General features: G+C 41.3%; 1 protein-coding gene across 1 annotated transcript in view; it reads left to right on the forward strand.

The window, feature by feature from the left end:
• Positions 1-20,516, forward strand: part of celsr2 (cadherin, EGF LAG seven-pass G-type receptor 2) — a 91,892-nt gene that overhangs the window by 60,647 nt on the left and 10,729 nt on the right. Inside the window, exons 6-20 of the mRNA XM_037679860.1 lie at positions 6,809-6,966; positions 7,234-7,397; positions 9,455-9,580; positions 13,790-13,965; positions 14,274-14,453; positions 14,546-14,659; positions 15,865-16,021; positions 16,101-16,242; positions 16,310-16,430; positions 17,183-17,366; positions 18,351-18,452; positions 18,579-18,673; positions 19,345-19,554; positions 19,668-19,851; positions 19,985-20,303. Coding sequence (XP_037535788.1) covers positions 6,809-6,966; positions 7,234-7,397; positions 9,455-9,580; positions 13,790-13,965; positions 14,274-14,453; positions 14,546-14,659; positions 15,865-16,021; positions 16,101-16,242; positions 16,310-16,430; positions 17,183-17,366; positions 18,351-18,452; positions 18,579-18,673; positions 19,345-19,554; positions 19,668-19,851; positions 19,985-20,303 — 2,432 coding nt within the window. The remainder of the gene's footprint in view (positions 1-6,808; positions 6,967-7,233; positions 7,398-9,454; positions 9,581-13,789; positions 13,966-14,273; positions 14,454-14,545; positions 14,660-15,864; positions 16,022-16,100; positions 16,243-16,309; positions 16,431-17,182; positions 17,367-18,350; positions 18,453-18,578; positions 18,674-19,344; positions 19,555-19,667; positions 19,852-19,984; positions 20,304-20,516) is intronic.

The raw sequence follows: 20,516 nt of genomic DNA on the forward strand, positions 1-20,516 counted from the left end.
CTCATTCAAAGCAGAAATCACCTGAATATGCCTTTCTTGATTTCCTGTCTGAAATGAGCAAACTGTCGTAAGTATGTGAAAGGTTGGTCTTCGGTCAACTAAAATGTTTACTGAAGAAGAAATGTCATGTTTTACTTTTTCAGAAGATTACAAAGTGTGAGACTCCAAAAAGTCTGCTGCTTCTGCAATAATCTTTTCTGTATGTTAAACAAGTTTCATTCTCTGACCTCGACTGTTGATAAACAACTTACGTCAGAAACCACTCCTCTTTCTGGTCCTTCCACGAATCAGAAAGCTCTAAATTGAACAGGAAGTCGACCCAAATAAAATGTGGCAACTTCTCAGTTCATGTTAGAGTCCAAGAGTCTGGGAGAATGAGAAGAATTAAGAATTCCAGAATTCCAAGAGAATGAGAGTTCTGAGAGATGTTGGAATGAGAGCTGACAACAGGTCCGATAGTCCAACAGAATGAGCAGATTGAGAGTGCAGCCGGTTATGAAGAGTTTGGAGTTATGAAGAACCAGGGACGTTTTGGGATTATAATTCTGTTTTGAACTAACCACGCACGACTCTCCGAGGATTTCTAGCTGTTCTGAACGGAGGCGCTGAAACAGTCTGAAGGACTCTTACTGAGCTGATCCATCGTCAAACCAGGTAAAGATTTCCTCTTCGACTCAAGTGTACCGTGGACGGGCTGAGGATCTGACGAAGCGTGCAATTTCTGGTTAAACAGATTAAACTTCCCTCACACAGTTCTCTGTAAGATAATCTCCTTTCACTCTAAAACCCACCTCTCTCTCATAAATCAGTACAGATATTTTAGAAATATCTTAAGCAAAGTCCTCAAATCACCGCCGAGTGATTTGAAGTTCATTTTCTGTGAAACTGTCTGTTATTATTTTCATATTTTGCCAAATTAATGTAAATGTTTGATGTTAAACTTTGATTTTGAAAATAAATGATTCCATTCATTTGATGGGTCAAAGATAAATAACGTCTCTCGTTCACATTTCTGTTAAATTCAATGCACGGCATTTACAGTCAGAAAAATGAAGAACTCGTGAATATTGTATGCATATATAATTCATATATTGTGTCATACAACAAGTGACACGTACCTCATGTACATCACTACAAGATTAATACACTTATATCCTTTAAAAACAGCCATGAAGTTGTTTTAGTGTGTCTTGATTTTATTTTTTCTTTGATGTAAATGAGCGTGGGGCAGGTGTTAGTTTTCATGTTGGCAGCTGGTATGGAACAGTTAACTGATACGTTCCATTATTATGTATTTATTTATTTCATTTAGTCACATTCCGTTAGGTGTATTTGTTGTAAGGACAGAATCATTTGACTCTTGACAGAAGCGTGCGTGTGGTTTCCTCCTCCTCCAGCTGAACTAATCCTCTCCACCTTCCTCTGATACGCCACATCCTGCGAGCTGCCGAGGTCGAAACGCAGCTCCGCCTCCTGGAGGTATCCCACGGTGGCCCGCTCCGACCCGTCCCTGTCCCTGTCCGCCGTCGGGGAGGGGAGCGGGTGTTTTAGATTGAAATGTGGCTTTGAGCGTGGTGGGGGACTGTGGAGAATGGCAATGACCGCCGCCTTTATGTTTGGCTCTACTTTCTTTGGGACAATGGGCGGTGAATGATGCGGCCCCGGGGGGAAGGTGCCCCTCTCTGTTCTCCTTCAAGGACAGAAAAGCTGAGCAGGAGACGAGCGAAAGGAGGCAGAAGAAAAGCACAGAGAAGTATTGACTCGGACGGAGACGCTGCGCTTCAGGGCCGAGCCTGCTTGTTGCTATGGTTTTTCTAGTCAATCTTAAATTCTTTATTGGTGCTGCTCGCTGCCATGCTCCTCCTGAACTTCTGTCACCTCATGTGGCAGGAAACTCATATTCCCATAATCCTCTGTAGCGGCGGGCGAGAGCGCCGCAGAGCAAATATGTGCGCTCCGATCAGCTCTGACAGGACGGCGTTCTGTGGGACAGAGACGTCCTGACAGACAGTCGTTATTGGGGAGTCAATAGCCGTGACTGATGACAGCAGAGGTCAGTGAAAGGAGCTGGAGCGCCGCCTGCTTCAGAGCTTTCACAGCAAACGGGCAGCCGTGGAAACAAGCATGTCGGATGATTTCACCTTTGGCAATTCGCACAACGTCTTTGCTTGTTTCATCATCAACAAATTTGTAACAAATTGGCCTCGAGGAGGATAAACTGCAAAGCAAAAACTTCCTTCTCCCTCTGTTGCTGCTTTGGAACATCTCGGCGCTGAGTAATGGAGAGTCGCAGCGTATTGTGACTTTCTGTGGGAAAAGTACTCGATAACACGGCCCGAGGAGCTCGGCATTATCAATTAAACTATCATGAAAACATTAAGCATATTCTGAGGGAACACATATTGTACTTTGATGTTTGTGTTACGTCCACGGTTTTGAATTAAGACTGTCTGAAAGGCTGACTGCAAGAAGCTGTCCACCAGGAGATTAACTAGAGTTCCTCTGATGACTTTTAGGTTTTTCAAATGAAGACATAAAGCGTTAAACATCCTCAGTGTCCAACACTTCTGACCGTCTTCTCACGCTGATCCAGCTTCATCTTTACACCCGTCTGCTCTCTGCAATTCAATAAAACCCATCTGCTGCATTTTCTGTCGTCTTTTATAACTTTACATTTTCTGTTTTATAATTTTATTGTATTTGTTAAACATTTTTTCTTGTCTATACACCTAAACATAACAATTTGTTTGCTTTGCTAAACTCTTTAAAGAAACTTTAAATGTGAAAACATGTTAAACTAGAGCAGGGGTGTCAAACTCACTTACAAAAAGGGGGCCAAAATTAAAAACTTTTTCAAACCAAGGTCCAATTTCAGAAACTACATTAACTCAAATCAGATAGCCGACATCTTTTCTTGGTCACAGGTTCCTCAACAAGAGTTTAATTGGTCTCATTTGATGTTCTCTGTTGTGCTTTGTTTTGACGTCATATTCAAAGATTACTGAAAAAAATTCCAGAGATAGAAGTATTTTATGTTTCACATATCATCTTAGGGGCCAGATAAGATGTCAACGAGGGCCACATTTGGCCCCCGGGCCTTGAGTTTGGTGCATATGAACTAGAGAAATGGCATTTCCTGCGAAAATGCAGTGTGAATGCTTATTGCTGAAGAACTTGCTGAAAAACAGCTGAAATTAGCTTAACACATGCTGAAATGTAGTTGAAATGGAAGAACAAGCCTAAGTTAGCAGAAGAAAGCAGAAAGAACACATATTTGCTAAATTAGGTTTAAATAAGCAGAAATTAGCACAACAATTGGGAAATTAGCTCAAAAAGCTGAAATTAGCAACAAATTGGTGAAAAGTAGCTGAAAAGAAAGAAAGAAGCTTAAATTGCCAGAGCATAACAAGCTGAAATTAGAAGAAGCACAAAAATGTTGTAGTTAGCAAAAAGAATCTGAAAAGATCACATAACAGATGAAAAAAGCAAATTAAAAAACAGCTGAAAGGAGCTGAAAGTAGCAGAATTTTTTTTAAAATTTGCACAAGGAAGCTGAAAGAAGCTGAACCAGAACAAAATGTGAAAGGAGCAGTAAAAGGTTGTAAACAGACCTAAAGATTTGAAGGATGTAAAATGAGCTCAATTCATTTTCTATGAGGAAAAAAGTGGCAGAAAAGGCTAAATATTTCAAAAAGCTTTGATTTATGATTTGTTGAGATAGCACAAAAGCTGTGGAATGAGAAAGATGCCCAGAAATGTAGAGAAGAAAAATGGATCACAATAGTGTGAATGCTTCATAAACGTTCATTAAAAGCCGAGCAATTCTTGAAGGAATGCATATCACCCACCGCCATTCAGGCCACGGTTTAAAGCCATGGCAGCTGTCAAAATATGACATTTTTCAACGTCTGTGATTACATTCATTGATGAGTACACTACAGACAAACCCTGGATTATAAGAGTCAGAGAACGATGGAATCAGAGACGTCAGGTCGAAAGAGAAAAATTAAAGTTCTTCTCTTCTAAAAAAGAAACGGCGTCTAAGATGAGAGTCGACAGAAGCGGAGTCATGTTGGGAGAGGAAATCAGGCAGTAGAGAACGTAAAAGCAAAGTTTGGAGCTAACATCTTATTTTGATGAGCTGTGCTGAAATATTCTGAATTCTTAACAGGAGAGTTTTAATGGCTGATCGCTGAATTTATTCGTAAACAAAGGGGAGGAATATTTGCCGTTTTCTAACGCAATGTAATAGTAATTGTGTTAGAAGCACAAAAATTCAAACCAAAAACACTGAAAATTTAGTTGTTGTTTTTGGTTGAACCTTGTGCATGACATCATGCCATATGGGGGAGTGGTGGCGCAGAGGTTAGAGAGGTGGGCTTGTGATCCGAAGATCGCCGGTTCACGCCCCGGCCCCGACAACATCAAAATTGTGGGTGGGGTAGGTGAAACACCCACACTTGCCCCCACCCTCATTCGCCCCACTCTGGGCCCATGAGCAAGGCCCTTAACCCCCACCATGTGCTCCCTAAACAGGTCTCTCTTGAAAATGAGTTCTCGTGGCTCAATGAGACTAACCTGTATAAATAAAGGCTAAATGAAAAAAAAAATATATGTACCTGCAGTCTAAATATTGTTGTGTTGGCAGAGGTCAGTTAGCTGTGGCAGCCATCTTGAATTGGGTTGACTTTAAAAGTTTCAGAGTTATAAATGCACATCCAGTGATTGTTTTGTCAGAGTGTAAATTCTGTCCAGTGGTTCGTGAGATATTTTGCAGGAAGTCATGCAGCTGCAGCATCTCAGTTATAGATTAGAAACTCACAGAGAATTAATCTAATCTGCTCCACGTGGACGAAGTTTAGTTGTGATGATCTGAGCTGAAATTTAATCCATCCTGTTTCCCTTTTTGTGTTTTTGTTTTAATAAACCTGTTAAAAGGTTTAAATCTCAGCTTCTCTCCAGCTGGGTTGTGTTCATATGACTGCATCAGACTTTCAAAATAAAAGCAGAGCCATCAGGATGTGTTTCAGAGTGAAACCCTGATGTCACTCGTGTCTATAATCTGTGAGACACGAGATTAATTCTGTCCGACCAGCTGACCCGTTTAGTGGTCCGGCCCAGTTCTGCTCTGCTATCAGCTTGCGACACCAGCTTGGCCCCACACTTAATGTTAATATGAGCTCTACGTGACCCCGGAGAAGCTGGCCTGCGTGTGAAGGGGTCACGACCTTTCATTGACAGGATCATCAGTCTCCCCCCGCAGGCCCCGCCTCCTTTTGTTGCCACTGATTACTCTGATTTTTGTTGTTGACGGAGGGTTGGGGGGGGTCTCCTGTGTGTCTGTCCTCCATGTGGGGTTCAAGCTGCGACCTGAACTGATCGGTTTTTGTTTTTGCTTTAATTTTTATGAAAATCTGGATCATAAATCTTGGTTCATCTTTTCACAGGAACAGATTTCCACATTCAGTTCACTGCAGTTTTATGTGTTACTGCAGCGCTTTTCATAACGCAGCAGAAAACTGAGCTATTTATAGCATTGGGAGTTTTATTAATAAATAACCAAACAAAAGATCAGTGTATTAAAAATAGCAACATGTGTATTGTGTATTTGTATCTCTCTATTTTCTCACCATCTTTGAGATATTTCAGGACTAAAAGCTTCTTTCATCTGCTCTTTTGTTTTGGACTCATACTCTGCTTCATGTTGTGGAAATAAAGACTGATCTGTCCTCATGAGGAGTAACAGAGTTGTCATGTATTGCATCAGTTCTCCGTCACGTGTCCACGAATGATTCAGCCTTCCAGTTTTAACACGACTGGTGTTGTTGTTGTTGTGTTGGTTCAAATCAACACTCTGACAGTCTGAGGTCGGACAGACTCTTCCGCTCGATTGTTTCATCCCTGGGATGTTCTGCTCGACACTTCCTTTGTAAAAAGTACCGTAATTTCCGAACTATTGAGTGCACCTGACTATAAGCCGCACCCACTAAATTTAAAAATGAATAAAATTGTACATATATAGGCCGCACATGTGTATAAGCCACAGGTGTCCACGTTGCAACATTTACATTGAATTTTTTTAAAAACTTTTAGTTAAATACGTATCAGTAACATACACATATACGCTCAGTGAATGTTTTTTCTGAACAGTGCCTTTAACACTACATTTTTTTATATACAGTACCCTACCAGGAAAAGTCATTGATCGCTATCTTCATCTTCCTCCTGCGCACTAAAACCCCTAAAGTCATCTTGTTCAGTGTCAGAATTGAACAGCGTCAGAAAAACATCATCACACACATCAGTCTCTCTTTCATTGTGACTCAGTGTCACTTTTGTCTCGAGGCAAATTCACCATTTGATTCACACTTATTTCGAGTGGCTGCAAATACCTTGTTGTGTACAACAAGGAACTCCCTCAGGGAGGGGAGGAGAGAATAGGGAGCGAGGAACGAATTTCTCCCCCCCCCTCCATAGTAGACCATGTCGCCCGGGTGTGACGAGGCTAAATGTTTTGGCGGCATGAAGCTTGCTAGCCCATCCCCCCAAAAATCCATAAATTCGCCGCAGCATTGTATAAGCCGCAGTGTTCAAAACATGTGAAAAAAGTAGCGGCTTATAGTCCGGAAATTACGGTAGTTAAAAATCCACCAGCTGGGTCTTCCTGTTCTTAACTTTTTGCCATGACGCTTCAAGCATCATTTAAGTTTTAGACGACGCTGATCCTCCGTTAGACCCACTGTTTTGACTGGATTCTGCTCTAAAGGTGCGTCAGAATTCATTTTTGTGTTTTTCCACTGCCCTACAGCCAATCCTGAACCAGGCCGGTCTGCCTCAGGGCCCCTCGGACCAGAAGATTGTTGTTGTGACCGTGGACGACTGCGACACCTCGGTGGCGCTGAGATTCGGCCTCATGATAGGGAACTACTCGTGCTCAGCTCAGGGCAGCCAGACAGGATCCAAAAGGTAAGTTTACACCAGAGAGGTTGACAAAGAAGACTTTTGCATAACAAATTCCAGAAAAACTTTTAACAATTTCTTTATGTGGTCTCAGTAATTATTTATAAATATGATTATCTTTTTGCAATCAGACAATGAAGACAAAGCGCAAACTTGTATTAGAATGAAGTTTTGTTTTTCCAAGTAGAAAAGTAACAACAGAACTACCTGGAGTATCTTTTAGTACATTGTTAATGAAGTGTTTTGCATAAATGGGTTTCTTTACTGGGTCAGATCTCTGGACCTGACTGGGCCCCTGCTCCTCGGAGGAGTCCCCAAACTCCCAGAAGACTTTCCCGTCCGAAAGCGGCAGTTTGTGGGGTGCATGAAGAACCTGCGTATTGACAACCAGCACATAGACATGGCCGGCTACACCGCCAACAACGGCACTCTGCCAGGTGAGCTCTCACAGGAGTTGGTCTGAATGCTGAGTCAGCGTTCGCGCCGTTGTCTTCTGGTTCTTTATTTTTCTTTATGTTTTCACAATCTGAATACTTCTGCACATTTTGCACTATTTTAGCCATTCTTAAATCAAAAATATTCAGCTCATTCAGGAGATGAGTGCTGCGGCTTTTGGTTTTTGTAACTTTTATACGTTTCACAATATTTAACATTATTTAATTCAATTCATTTCAGTTTATTTATATAGCACTAAATCTTTATAAATATTTGACCTGTAAACTTACATTGAGACATTTTCAGTTCCTTCAGAAACAATGAGTATCACTGACTGTTTGAATCTGTGGCTAGCCATTTGTTACTAATACTTTTACATTTGTACATTTGGCTTTTAGCTATTGTTCATTACTTTTAGCTTTTAACATGTTTGCTACTTGTAATAAATAAATAAATAAAGTGCTATGTGTTGTCATCAATGTATGTTTCCATACAAAGATGAAATTGGTTCTCTGCATTTAACCCATCGCACCTGGGATACACCCAGGTGGAGCAGTGGGCAGCTATGTAGGCGCCTGTGGAGCAATTTGGGATTGGGTGTCCGGCTTAGAGACACCACGAGATGTGCAATGACAGGGGATCAAGTCCAGGACCTTCGGGTCCTGGGTCGGCCACCATCTTGGTCCCCTTGTATCTATCAGTAAACAACTTTTAACTTGTAGTGAAATATAGCATTTGCTACTTTTAGCTTTTAGCTAGCATTTTGCTACTTTTAGCCTGTAGCTTGCCTTTTGCTACTTTTAGTTTTATCTTTCTGCTTCTTTTATTTTATTAACCTTTATTTAACCAGGCAAATCCCATTGAGATCACAGATCTCTTTTGCAAGGGAGACCTGGGCCTGAAGCAGCCTAACATACATGTTTTTGGTCTGTGGGAGGAAACCGGAGTACCCGGAGAAAACCCAGCAAGCACGAGAAGAACATGCAAACTCCACACAGAAAGACCTCAGGTCCAAGGTCTTTTAGTTTTTAGCTAACATTTTGCACATTTTAACTTTTAGTTGCTGTTCTCCTATACTGTTCTACTTTTAGATTTTAGCTATCCTTTTGATACTTTGTTAGCTTCTAGCTAGGCTTTTGCTATTATTAGCTATCTTTTTATACTTTTTTAGCTTCTAGCTAGCTAGCTTTAGCTTATTTTTGCTAATATTTGTAGCATTTTAATACTTTTACTTAGCATTTTCATACTTATGGCTTTCAGCTAATCTTGCTTTTTTTCAGCTATTGTTTTTCTACTTGTAGCTAGCCGATTGTTACATTTAGCTTTTAGTTAGTCTTTTGCTATTTTTTTGCTAACATTTTGCATTTTTAGCGTTTAGCTAATGTTTGCTATTTGTAGCTAGCCGATTGTTACATTTAGTTTCTGGCTAGTCTTTTTCTAACATTTAGCTTTTTTAGCATTAACTAGTGTTCTGCTTCTATTATGGGGGCCAAGATGGCGTAGAGGCAGGGCAGCCGGCTTGGGACTCGAAAGTCCCAGGTTTGATCCCTGGTCACTGCATACCTTGTGGTGTCCCTGGGCAGCACGCCCCATCCCCAAAATGCCCACCCCCCCCAATAGCTGCCCACCGCACCACCCACTGGTGGATGGGATAAATGCAGAGACTAATTTCGCCATTGTATGGAAACATACAGTGATGACAATGTGATGACATTATTGTTATTATTATTGTTTTAGCTTTAACAACTCAGTTTCAGCTTCTTCATTGAACATCACCAGGCCTTCTGCACTCAACATTCACTCCACGTTTTTACAGAAAATGTATTTCCTCCAGTTAAACTTGATCGTTTGTCAAAGAATCCATGTTTACTGTTCAAGCAGCCGAGTGACAAAAACCTGCAGAGAAAAATAACTCCGACTATAATGAGCTCAGCTGGAAGAAGGCTCAAATAATAACTGTGCCTGCTGCGAACAGTTGATTAGCTTCTGCTTCGGCTCCTGTGCTGAAATACTGAGGTGGGACAGAACAAACAGCTATTCTCTTCCCTTCCCTCCCCAGGATGCTCTGCTAAGAGACATTTCTGCAACAACAGCCCGTGTCTGAACGGAGGAACCTGTGTGAACCTGTGGGGCTCCTTCAGCTGCGACTGTCCGCTAGGGTTTGGAGGACAGAACTGTGAAAGAGGTGAGGGAAGTAAAAAAACACGAAGCATCACTCCGGAAACACACGTTAGACTCCAAACTGTTCCTCCTTTGTAATTAGAGAGTAATGATGTCATTCAGTGCACAGCTGAGATCAAGAGCGATATAAACAGAAAACTGTTTTCATTGAAAGGTGTTTTAAATATTGCAGAACAGCTGCAAACTTGAGAGGCCTAATTTAAACAAACCTGGTGATGACACCACGTTTGTTTAAATGTTGGATTTAGGACAAAGTCAGGGTGAAAATAAATCTCTGAGGGTAAATGCTCTGGTTTACATGATGTTGGATCTGGTGCTTCTCCTGTTTTTGTTCCACCTGATCTGCTGCAGCTGTTGTTCCTGCTGATTTATGATGATGTGAAGAAATCTGACAAGAAGCAGGGAAAAGAAGACACAAAAAAGACTGTAGGAAAAACAGCAGCTTGGGTTTTAACTTGAGGTAAACAGAGCGAGAAAATGTTTCCGTGTGTTTTATGCAGATCAAATAAAAAAGTGAGATGCTCCGACAGCGGTGGGTGTTGCACAAAACACAGGAATAAAGAAAACGTCTTTAATTACTGGCATAGCCCTGAGGGTCAAACAGAAATGCATCAGAAAATACAACTTTTAAAATAAAATGAATACATGTGAACAAATCCATAAGAGCTTTGATTTTTTTTTAATGTTACAAGTTGTTTGTGTTCAGCAAAACCAAAAGAAAGACAAGGTGCAGAACCAGATAGCATACATCTAAAACAATCTAAACACAAGATATAAAGCATAACTATCTATTATTAGTAATATTTTGGTGTTTATCAGAGACACAAAAACACATAATCTTCATTTATACTTCAGGTTTGTTGCTTTTAGTTTTTATTATTATCGCTCAGTGCTGAACAGAAGCATTGCTCGGCTGCTGGCTGATAAAAATAATTAAAAAGCCGTGCTTAGAAACGTGACAAGTGCTGCCAAACGAGTCACGATAAGGATTTCTTTTAATATCGGGTTTATTATTTTTAAATTCTCCATCTCAAAAGCGAGAGATACGAAGTGTGATTTATCTCCTGATAACAAACTAGTTTTGTTTACAAGAGTGCCGGTTTGAAAACTGCATTTTTATTGCTCTAAACTGGAGTTCACAAGCTTCACTGTGAAGTCTAACGTTATACGAAAGGATTTCCTGGCCACACAGCAGCCGACAGAGAATAAAGTTCAACGTCAAACTAAAAGGTTAATTTCTGCACACATGTTAGAAAATTTCAGTGTAGAGTTAGATTAATAAAATGTTTCTTAGTAACTGGCACTGCTTGTTGGTGTTTTATGGACTCATTTTTGCACAATTTTGGCAATTTTATTTATTTTTTTACTGATTTTGCACTACTTCCTGTTCTCATTCTGACTCATTTTAGCAGCACGAGTTAATATTGTCAGCCTAATTAAATTATACAAGCAATACTTTGTTATAAATTGTAGCTTTAGGACGGTTCAGATTACTGGTTTTTGACCAGTAAATGCAACAAATATGACTTTAAACTCTTAAAATACGTTTGACAGCATTTTATCCTCCACACAGCAGCTGCAGTCGCACTGAGTTTTCTTATCATGACTCACTCCTTTCAATTTGCACTCAGACTCGGCTTAATGAGAGCGAGCTGCTGGACATCACGCAGGAAGTGCCCTTTAGTGTCACTTCCTGGTTAAGGAAAGGAACCTGAATGCTCCAGTTTCAGAATGAAAGAGCTGGTTTCATGTAAGATTTTACAGTTTTTCTGGACACGAGAGGTTGAGATGAGAGATGTTTAAATCAATAGTGTGTTGAAAAAGTAGCAGTAATAACATAAAATAGCATTTAACACCAACAGTACAGTGACTTTTTTTTTTTTTGCTTTGGCAGCTTTTTTGCCCATTTTTTTTTTTTGATTTTGTTTAGTTGGTTGTTTGTGAATCTACCTAAAATCACTCATTGCAGAATCATAAAAAAGAAATCCATAAAATAAGAAACAAAATCCATGCGTTCTCCCCTTATCCATGGTTTATTTGTCATTATATTATAAATATGTAAGAAAAAGATTTGATCAGCTGCTAACGAGTTGTTTGTTTAGCTACGGAAACAGCCGAAGTGACTGAAAACAGGCCAACAGTGGTGGCGTCTGTGGAAGAGCCGTTTGAGATCAAGTCTGAGAATTTTTATGTATTTGTATGTATTTATGCTCAGATTAGTGGGGTAAAATATATCAAATTTTAGAGATAAATTAGCGTTTGATCAGACTAAAGTCACACAAATGTTGAAACGGTAAACCTGCTGAAGAAGTTTCACTGAAAGCTGCATGTTTGAAGGACGAGCTCTGTTTTTATGGAGCTCCATAAAGACAGCGTTTAGCAGCAGGTTATTTTATTTCCTCCTAAGCATCTTCTCTTTGACTCTACTCTTCCGCGGCCGCCATATTTGTTTACCAACAGTCTACAGCCAGCCTGATGTAGGTCGATTACATATCTCAAGCTTCCACCTGGTTTCATATGTTTGATTTCATATTTTTTCAGTGAACACCTTTAAATTTAATTTAGTCAGACATAAAAGTACTTCTAAACTAAAACTGTTTTGTCTGTTACACAACGCTTAGAAAAATTGTTTAAAACTGAATCTATCTCGTTATCAGCCAACGTACTTTCTGTTTAGTAACCTTGTTGCTATCAGCTTGTTTCAAAGACACAATTTGTTTCTAATTTGTTAAGCTATGAAAAATACTAAAGATAACACAGTCTGAAGTTCAAGTTGTGTTTATTTGTCATATGCAAGGTTAGCAGTACAATGAAATGCTTAGGATGAGAAGAACCGATTTCTAAATAAGAAGCGGTTCGACTTTCGCGGACTCGCTCTTTCGCAGTTTTTCAAAGTAAGAATTGGCTGATTGATGGATGAGCCACACGAGCAGCATGGATTGTTTATTTAAAATAAATTATTTTAAATGATTTAGCACCTGCTGCACCTGTATGCAGCCCACAGGTGCAGGGAGAAGCTCCTTCTGCAGCCTGTCATGATCTCCTCTCTCTGCCACCCACACATTTCAGCTTCGTGAAGTGTTAACCCTTTGCTGTCCAGCTGCACCGATAGACTTTTGTCTTCCAACTTAAAATTCAAAGTATGTCACATCGTAAAATCATCATAATCGCAAAATATAAAAGTGTTCAAAGTTATTTTTAAGTATTTTAGAACTTTTGTGTTCAGTTGTTACAGTGTAATTGATGAAGAAGTACATTTCTGCTTCGTGCTGTAGCTGCGCGAAGAGTTAACCCGTTGCTGTCCCGCTGTGCTTCTCTTCTCTACAATGTAAATTAAAATACTGTAATGTTTTAAATAAACAATCCACGCTGCATGGATTGTTTATTTAAAATATTACAGTATTTAAATTTAAATTGTTTCTTTACACAGAAGGAGGGAGATTGGGAGTGAAACTTGAACTTGAACTACTGTATCCCTTCACGGTTTTTCACTTAGCGCGGGGGGCGTGGTCCCCTAAACCCCGTGATAAACGAGGGACTGCTGTGTTTTTACACCATCAAGGTGATTTTAAAGAGCTACTACAAGCTGAAACTCAACACACAGCTGATACAGGATGAAGCACTTTTGTTTTTGCTGAATCTTTTTTCCATTTCTTCCATTTGCACACAATGTTCATTTACTAGAATTTATTTTTACTTCATCTAGTAGTTTTCTTTTCACTACAGCAGCCATAGTCCAAAGAAAAACTTTGAAAAACGGCAGGAAAGCCTGAAGAGCTGTTGATTAGAATCAAGAAAATCTGTCTCCTTGGAATCAAAGCATAAAAATTGAGGGGGTTCCAAACTTTTGCACAATACAGTATACTGATAAAATATTTAAAAGACAAAATAAAAAAATGGAGGAAAGGTACTTCATTTTGTTTTTGTGTCTGAATTTCATTATTTCTATAATTCTCTTCCTCATTAGCCATGTTAGCATCAGTCAGGCGTTTTAAAGTCTCTTCATGCGTTCGTATCTTTAAAACGTGAGTTTAGCTGCGGTGAATTGGACAAGATAAATGAACATGTTGGACTCTCCGGTTGGCAGGAGTCTCCACGAGAAACTCTTCTCCTTTTTTACCTCTGTCGCTTCTTCCTCCCTCCATCGTTCGCCCTGTTTCTTCAGGTTCCTCTGTGCCAGTTCTCAACCCTTTTTTTGGTTGTTTTTCTGTAGTCATGGCCAACCCGCTGCGTTTCCAGGGTAACAGTCTGTTGCAGTGGAACAACCTGGAGGCGGCGACGGCGGCGGCCTCCGTCCTCTGGCACGTCGAGCTCATGTTCCGCACTCGTCAGTCCAGCGCCACGCTGCTGCACGTCTCCTCCAGCCTGCAGCACAACCTCACTCTGCAGGTGAGAGCAGATGTAGATCAGTCAGGACGACGACACTTTCTGGCCTCGCTCTGACCTGCTTGCATCATGAAGGATGTTCAGACAACGCATGCTGTGAAAAAGAAGCAGCTCCTTCTATTTTTAACTCGACTGCACTTTGAGCTTTTCTACACCGGCGACTGTTTGATGTTAAAAACTCCTCCAGCAGTCTGCGCCGGCTCCACATGCTGAAGACGTGCAGCAGTTTGAGGTTTGAACTTTTGAACCTGCAGAGCTGATTGTGTTTTTATCCTCCTTGGCCCGCCTCCCTCTCTTTCTGCCTCCTGCAGCTGCGTGGGGGGAGCGTGTTGATGGGGCTGCACAGGGGGGAGGACTCCACTCTGTCCCGTGTAGAAGAGGTGCTGGCAAACGATGGAGACTGGCATCATTTGCAGCTGAACATCAGCAGCCAGGGAGGAGCGGCGAGCCGCCACAAGGCAGCGCTGGTCCTCGATCATGGACTCTACCTGGTCAGTCGTCCGATTCTTGAATCTGTGAAATGATTTAGTTTAAGTTCTTGGAGTTTTTAAGATATAAATTCATCAACGCTGTTAATCTTCAGGCCAGCATGGAGGTGGATGGAAAGCTGCGGGACTCCAAGCTGAAAACTGTGAGCGTTGGTGGTTTGGCAAGGCCTGATGGGAAAATTCAGCATGGCTTTCGTGGCTGCATCCAGGTTTGTCTTCTCTGAAGACTCCACACGTCCCAGAATTTGTAATAATTTGATAGCAGACAATAATTTGTTTATTTCAGTGAAATGCTGCCAAAAGACAAAGGTGGGCGATAATGTTTTTACCTGATCAAGTTCAAGTAGGTTTTATTGTCATTTCATCACATGTGGTACATGTGGTGGAATGAAACTGTGTACACAGGGTCCCAGTTACATCCAACAATAGTAAAAATATAAATTGTAAAAAGAAACTGTAATAAGGATCTAAGATATAAACTAAGAATACGTTAAGCACTAATAGTGCAAAAACAATACGCTGAACAACAGCAGCACAAACATGAGTCTGTGTGAGCAGGTGAACAAATGGATACAGCAGTATGAGATAAATCAGCAGCGTGGATCAGCAGCACACATCCACAATCAAAGTGGCATCACAGTGATTCTGAACCAACTGATCTTAAAAAATATTGCTAAAACGAGGAAAATGTTACTAACTTTGACCAAATGTTTGTTTTGGTAGTAGCTGAGAGTGATTCGCAGCACACAAGATCTTCAGCATATACTGCTGGAGCCAAACATTTTAAAAATCAGCAATGTTCAGTCAAGTCATCAGGATGATTTCTTTTTTTTGCTAAAACATTTCATCCTTCATCCAAAGGACTTCTTCAATCTGAGGAGCCACCATCCAAACTCATTCCCACAAACAGCATACTCCATAGTGAGAAAAAAACAAACAGTAGAACCACTTTGGCATGACTGCCCCAGAGGAGTTGACGGGGGAGAAGTCACCGGAGGCCGTCTTGGCACCAGCAAACTGTTTTTCCACTATGGAGTATGCTGTTTGTGAAATCAGTTTGGTTGGTGGCTCCTCAGATTGAAGAAGTCCTTTGGATGAAGGATGAAACGTCTCAGCAAAAAAAAAAAAAAAACATCCAGATGACCTGACTGAACATTGTTAGATTTTTACCCTACATTATTGAGCATGAACTTTGGTATTTTACGAACCACTGGCTGGAAATCTAGTGACATTCCATGAGACTGCTCACGTTATTTTCAAGGTTTGACCAAAACAGCTACAACTCTGTCATTTCTCATCAAATGAGTTGTCTCTAAATCTCTGGCATGACGTCAGTTCCTTCAGATCCAACCAGAGTTTAAACTAAGTCCAACATTGAGTATTTTTTCTTGTTTGATCCATTGTTTCTTGTCAGGGTCTGCGTGTGGGCGGTGCTCTGAGTTTGTCTCAGGCGAGGAAGGTGAACGTGGAGAAGGGCTGCAGCGTGCCAGACCCCTGCAGCTCCAACCCCTGTCCCGTCAACAGCTACTGCAGCGACGACTGGGACAGCTTCTCCTGCACCTGCAGCAGCGGTCAGTCCGCCTCAAACGTGATAAAACCTCACACAGATCATGGCGCAAGGCTATTTTTATCAGCTTCACTCCTCTACAGGTTACTACGGCACAAACTGCACCGACGTGTGCTCGCTGAACCCCTGTGAACACGCATCCACGTGCACCAGGAGGCCGAGCGCCTTTCACGGTTACACCTGCGACTGTCCCGGAAACTATTTTGGCCGATACTGCGAGAAAAAGTACAGACATTGTTCACATTTGTTATTTTCTGTAGATCCAGAAAACTTAAAGAGTGTGTTTCTACAGAACGGACCTGCCGTGTCCGAGAGGTTGGTGGGGTCACAAGACCTGCGGTCCCTGCAACTGTCCAACAGACCGGGGGTTTGATTCCGACTGCAACAAGACGAGTGGAGAGTGTCGCTGTAAGGTGAGTCTGCAGCCCTGAATTATTTATCTGCAACAGACTCCTTTATCTCCAACAACCCAATGCAATACGAAAAACTTTTTGTTGCGATCAAAGAATTCTGTAAAAACATGTCGGCTGTGGTTTTACATCCTGAATGTCCAGAAGACGTGGTTTGATGTTCCTAAACAGCTTGACTTGTGTTGTTTCTGCCAGGACAAGTCAGATCCTGGGCTGTATTTTATGTTGTGCTTTTGTTATTGTCACCTGCAGCTGAAAGGCAAAAAGGTGGGCAGTGATGTTATTTGCCCGTGTGTGAGTTTATCTCTAGTTTTAGTAAAATATCTCTTAAACTGCTACATTAACTTTGAAATAAACCTAATTCAAGATGGCTGCCACAGCTACATGACCTTAACCAGCACAGAAATGGCAAAGCTGTGTCGTTTTTACAGATATTGAGCTCAAACTTGGTGTGTGGTAGTAGCTGAGAGTCACTCACAACACATACTTTAGATGCTAACAGATCTGCTGTGAGATCATGAAGATTTTCTGTGTTTCACGGTTCACCTGGTGTGGAGTCTGTTTGCTGTGCAGCTCTGCAGACAGAAGAAGACTCCAGGCTGAGAAACTAACCGCGAAGCATCAGGAATGAATCTTTTTTTAGCAGCTGGAGCTCGGTGTCGTCTCTCAGGACGAAACTTGTGCAGATGTGGAGGAATATAGGCCTAAAAACAGTCATTAAAATCAGCTTCTTGTCTTTTCTGCCTTGTTTCCAGGACAACCACTACCGACCTGAAGGCAGCGACACCTGCCTGCTGTGCGACTGCTACCCGGTCGGTTCTTTCTCCAGAGCCTGCGACAGAGAGAGCGGTCAGTGTCAGTGTAAGCCCGGCGTCATCGGGCGTCAGTGTGATCGCTGTGACAACCCGTTTGCTGAAGTCTCTCCTAACGGCTGCGAAGGTTTGAATGAATCCATGACAATCAAAGCAAGGCTTTATTTTAAAATGTCATTGTATGGTGATCCTATTTCTCAGTAACTACGGCTTCAAAATGTCCACTATGTTCAAGACATTCCAACTCTGAGTTTTGTTTTGTGTAACTTTAATACTTTTCAAAAAATTGAAATTTATTTACATAAAGGTCCTCATTGAAAAACATTGAACTCTCTAATGTTTAATCTTTTAAATTTATTTTGGCAGACCTCCTTTGTTTTTGTCTTCTTATGCTACTTTTAGCTAGCATTTTGCTACTTTGAACTAACCTTTTACTACTCTCAGCTAGCATTTTACTGAGCTAGCATCTTACTACTTTTACCTTTAAGCAAACATTAAGCTACTTTTACTTTTTGGCTAGTGTTTTGATACTTTTAGGTTTTAGTTAGCTTTTTTTGGTACATTAAGTAAGCTTTTAGGTACCATTTTATTACTTTTAGCTGAAATTTAGCTACTTTTACCATTTTGTTAGTATTTTAATACTTTTACTTTTTGGCTCGTGTTTTAATACTTTTGGTTTCCAGTTAGCATTTTGCTAGTGTTAATTATATTTTACTATTGGCTTGCCTCTATCTGTAACTAGAATTTTGCTATTTGTAGCACAGTTTGCTACTTTTAGCATTAAGCTAATGTTTTGATACTTTTAACTTTTAGCTAGTGTAATTTTCTTAATATTAGCTAGTGGGTTTTTTTGTCTTTAACTATAGTTTTGCTGCTTTAAGCCAGAGTTTTGCTCTTTAGAGCTATTAGCAAGTGTTTAGCCAGATTTAGCTTTTAACTTATGTTCTGCTTCTTTTAGCCTTAGCTAATATTTTTTTCTTTTTTAGCTAATATTCAGCATATTTCTTCAAAGTCATTCAACAAACTGCAGTTTAACAGAAAATGTTGTTTCCATTCTAGATGCATAAATATTAATATATATTTAATTTTCTCTATGCTCCTTCTCTCACAGTAATTTATGACAGCTGCCCTCAGGCCATCGAGGCTGGGATATGGTGGCCCAGGACTAAGTTTGGTCTTCCTGCAGCTGTTCCCTGTCCCAAAGGAACTATTGGTATGATGTATTATTTTTTTGACAGATCACCAAATTTCCATAAAATAATGGAAACTATCTGTTGGCAGCCTGAAGCCATGTGTCAGCGCGGCCTGTTTCTCACCTCTCCTGTCTCCACGTTTTAAGGCACAGCCATCCGACACTGTGATGAGCACAAGGGCTGGCTCCCTCCGAACCTCTTCAACTGCACCTCTGTCACCTTCAGCAAACTCAAAGCCCTGGTGGGTCGTCTCCTCCTGCTCGACAACTTCATACAAACTGCCTCACACACGTTCGCAGGAACGGGGAGATATGAAATAATTGCTGTAGTTTTTCAGTACATCTGTTAGTGGGTCTGTCTGTTGGTAAAATATCTCATGAACCACAGGACAAATTTTAATGAAACTTATAGAAAGCAATTATTTGATTAAATCTACAACCGATTACATTTTGAAATAAGTTCAAGTTAAGATGGCCGCCCAAGCTAATTGACATTAGCCAACACATAAAAGGTTTTAAGTCAGTCGTTTTTTACTCTTCATCAAAGGCGGGACTTATTCTGGCATAGTCTCCGTTTGCAAACTTTCTCTTGTCCGGTGCATAACTTCTGAAACTTCATATGTATCATCACTAGATGAAGTGTTACGTTTACTTTTCATGACCCCATCTTCAAGGTCACAACCAAGGTCAAATGTACAAGTTCTTTGCTTGTTCGTGTCATTGCTATAGATTGCTGTATAATGTTTATGATCTTAGTTTCAAACTCTGGCCTGAAAGGCAGTAGACTTCCTTCAAGGAGGCCGTTAGCTCATCTGTTGTTGTTTTTTCACTCGGGGAATCTTCATAACGCCACAAACTACAAGAAGATTTGAGGAGATTTTAAAATGTTTGTCTGATTTTTTTCCTCCTCCAGTCAGAACGGTTTTCCCGTAACGCGTCACTCCTTGATCCTGGGCTCGTTCAGCAGACGGCAGCCATGTTGGCCAACGCCACCTCGCACACGGAGCAGTTCTACGGCAGCGACGTGAAGGTGGCGTACCGGCTCGCTCTGAGTCTGCTGCAGCACGAGAGCAACCAGCAGGGCTTCAACCTCACGGCGACGCAGGACGTCCACTTCACTGAGGTCAGTAGTCTGAAAATTCACTTTGCATGTTGTGTCTGCTGGAAGTACATTGTACTTTGGTGCCTTCAGCGTTGCGGCATCCCGTCATTCTGAAATCTTTTTTCATCTGACAGAATCTGATCAACGTGGGCAGCACCATCCTGTCTCCAGATGTCCGGCCGCACTGGGAACTGATCCAGCACTCAGAGGGCGGCACGGCGGCTCTGCTGCGACGCTACGAAGAATACGCAAACACGCTGGCACAGAACATGAGGAAGACCTACCTGAGCCCCTTCACCATCGTCACACCGAACATCGGTAGACGTTCAGTCAGGCATCAGATGAAGTTGAAGTTTGCAGATGAAGCACAAACCAACATTGTTGTTTTCTTTAATAATCTCTGCTTGACGTCTCTTAAAGCCCTGACCTCATCTACGTTGTGTTTTTTCAGTCATTTCTGTGGACCGTCTGAAAAAGATGAATTTCGCCGGAGCTAAACTACCACGGTACCAGTCCCTGAGAGGTCCGCGCCCTGCGGACCAGGAGACCGCCGTCACTCTCCCCGATTCAGTCTTTCAGCCGCCCACGGACTACAAGGGCCACAGACTCCAGGACGTTTTCTCAGAATCCTCCCCGAAGAACCGCTCAGGCAACAGGAGGAGGCGCCACCCGGAGGACAGCCAGCAGGAAGCCATCGCCAGTGTGATCATCTTCCACAGCCTGGCCACGCTTCTACCGGAAAACTACGATCCAGACAAGAGAAGTCTACGGTGAGGGGTCGTTGATAAAATTAAAGCGTTTGTGTGAGGTCACAGCATCCTGGTTAAAGTTTCTTCTGTATGGTTTTTGCAATCAAACTATATCTGCTGCATAATTTACACTATTTTCATCATTTATATTTCAAAACATTCAGCTCTGTCTGGAATAGTGGGATAAAACTTTTAGTTTCTGTAACTTTTATACTTGTACAAAATGCACCACGG

The sequence above is a fragment of the Nematolebias whitei genome, chromosome 7 (assembly GCF_014905685.2).
Source record: "Nematolebias whitei isolate Nwh7 chromosome 7, NemWhi1, whole genome shotgun sequence".
NCBI classification, from domain to species: Eukaryota; Metazoa; Chordata; class Actinopteri; order Cyprinodontiformes; family Rivulidae; genus Nematolebias; species Nematolebias whitei.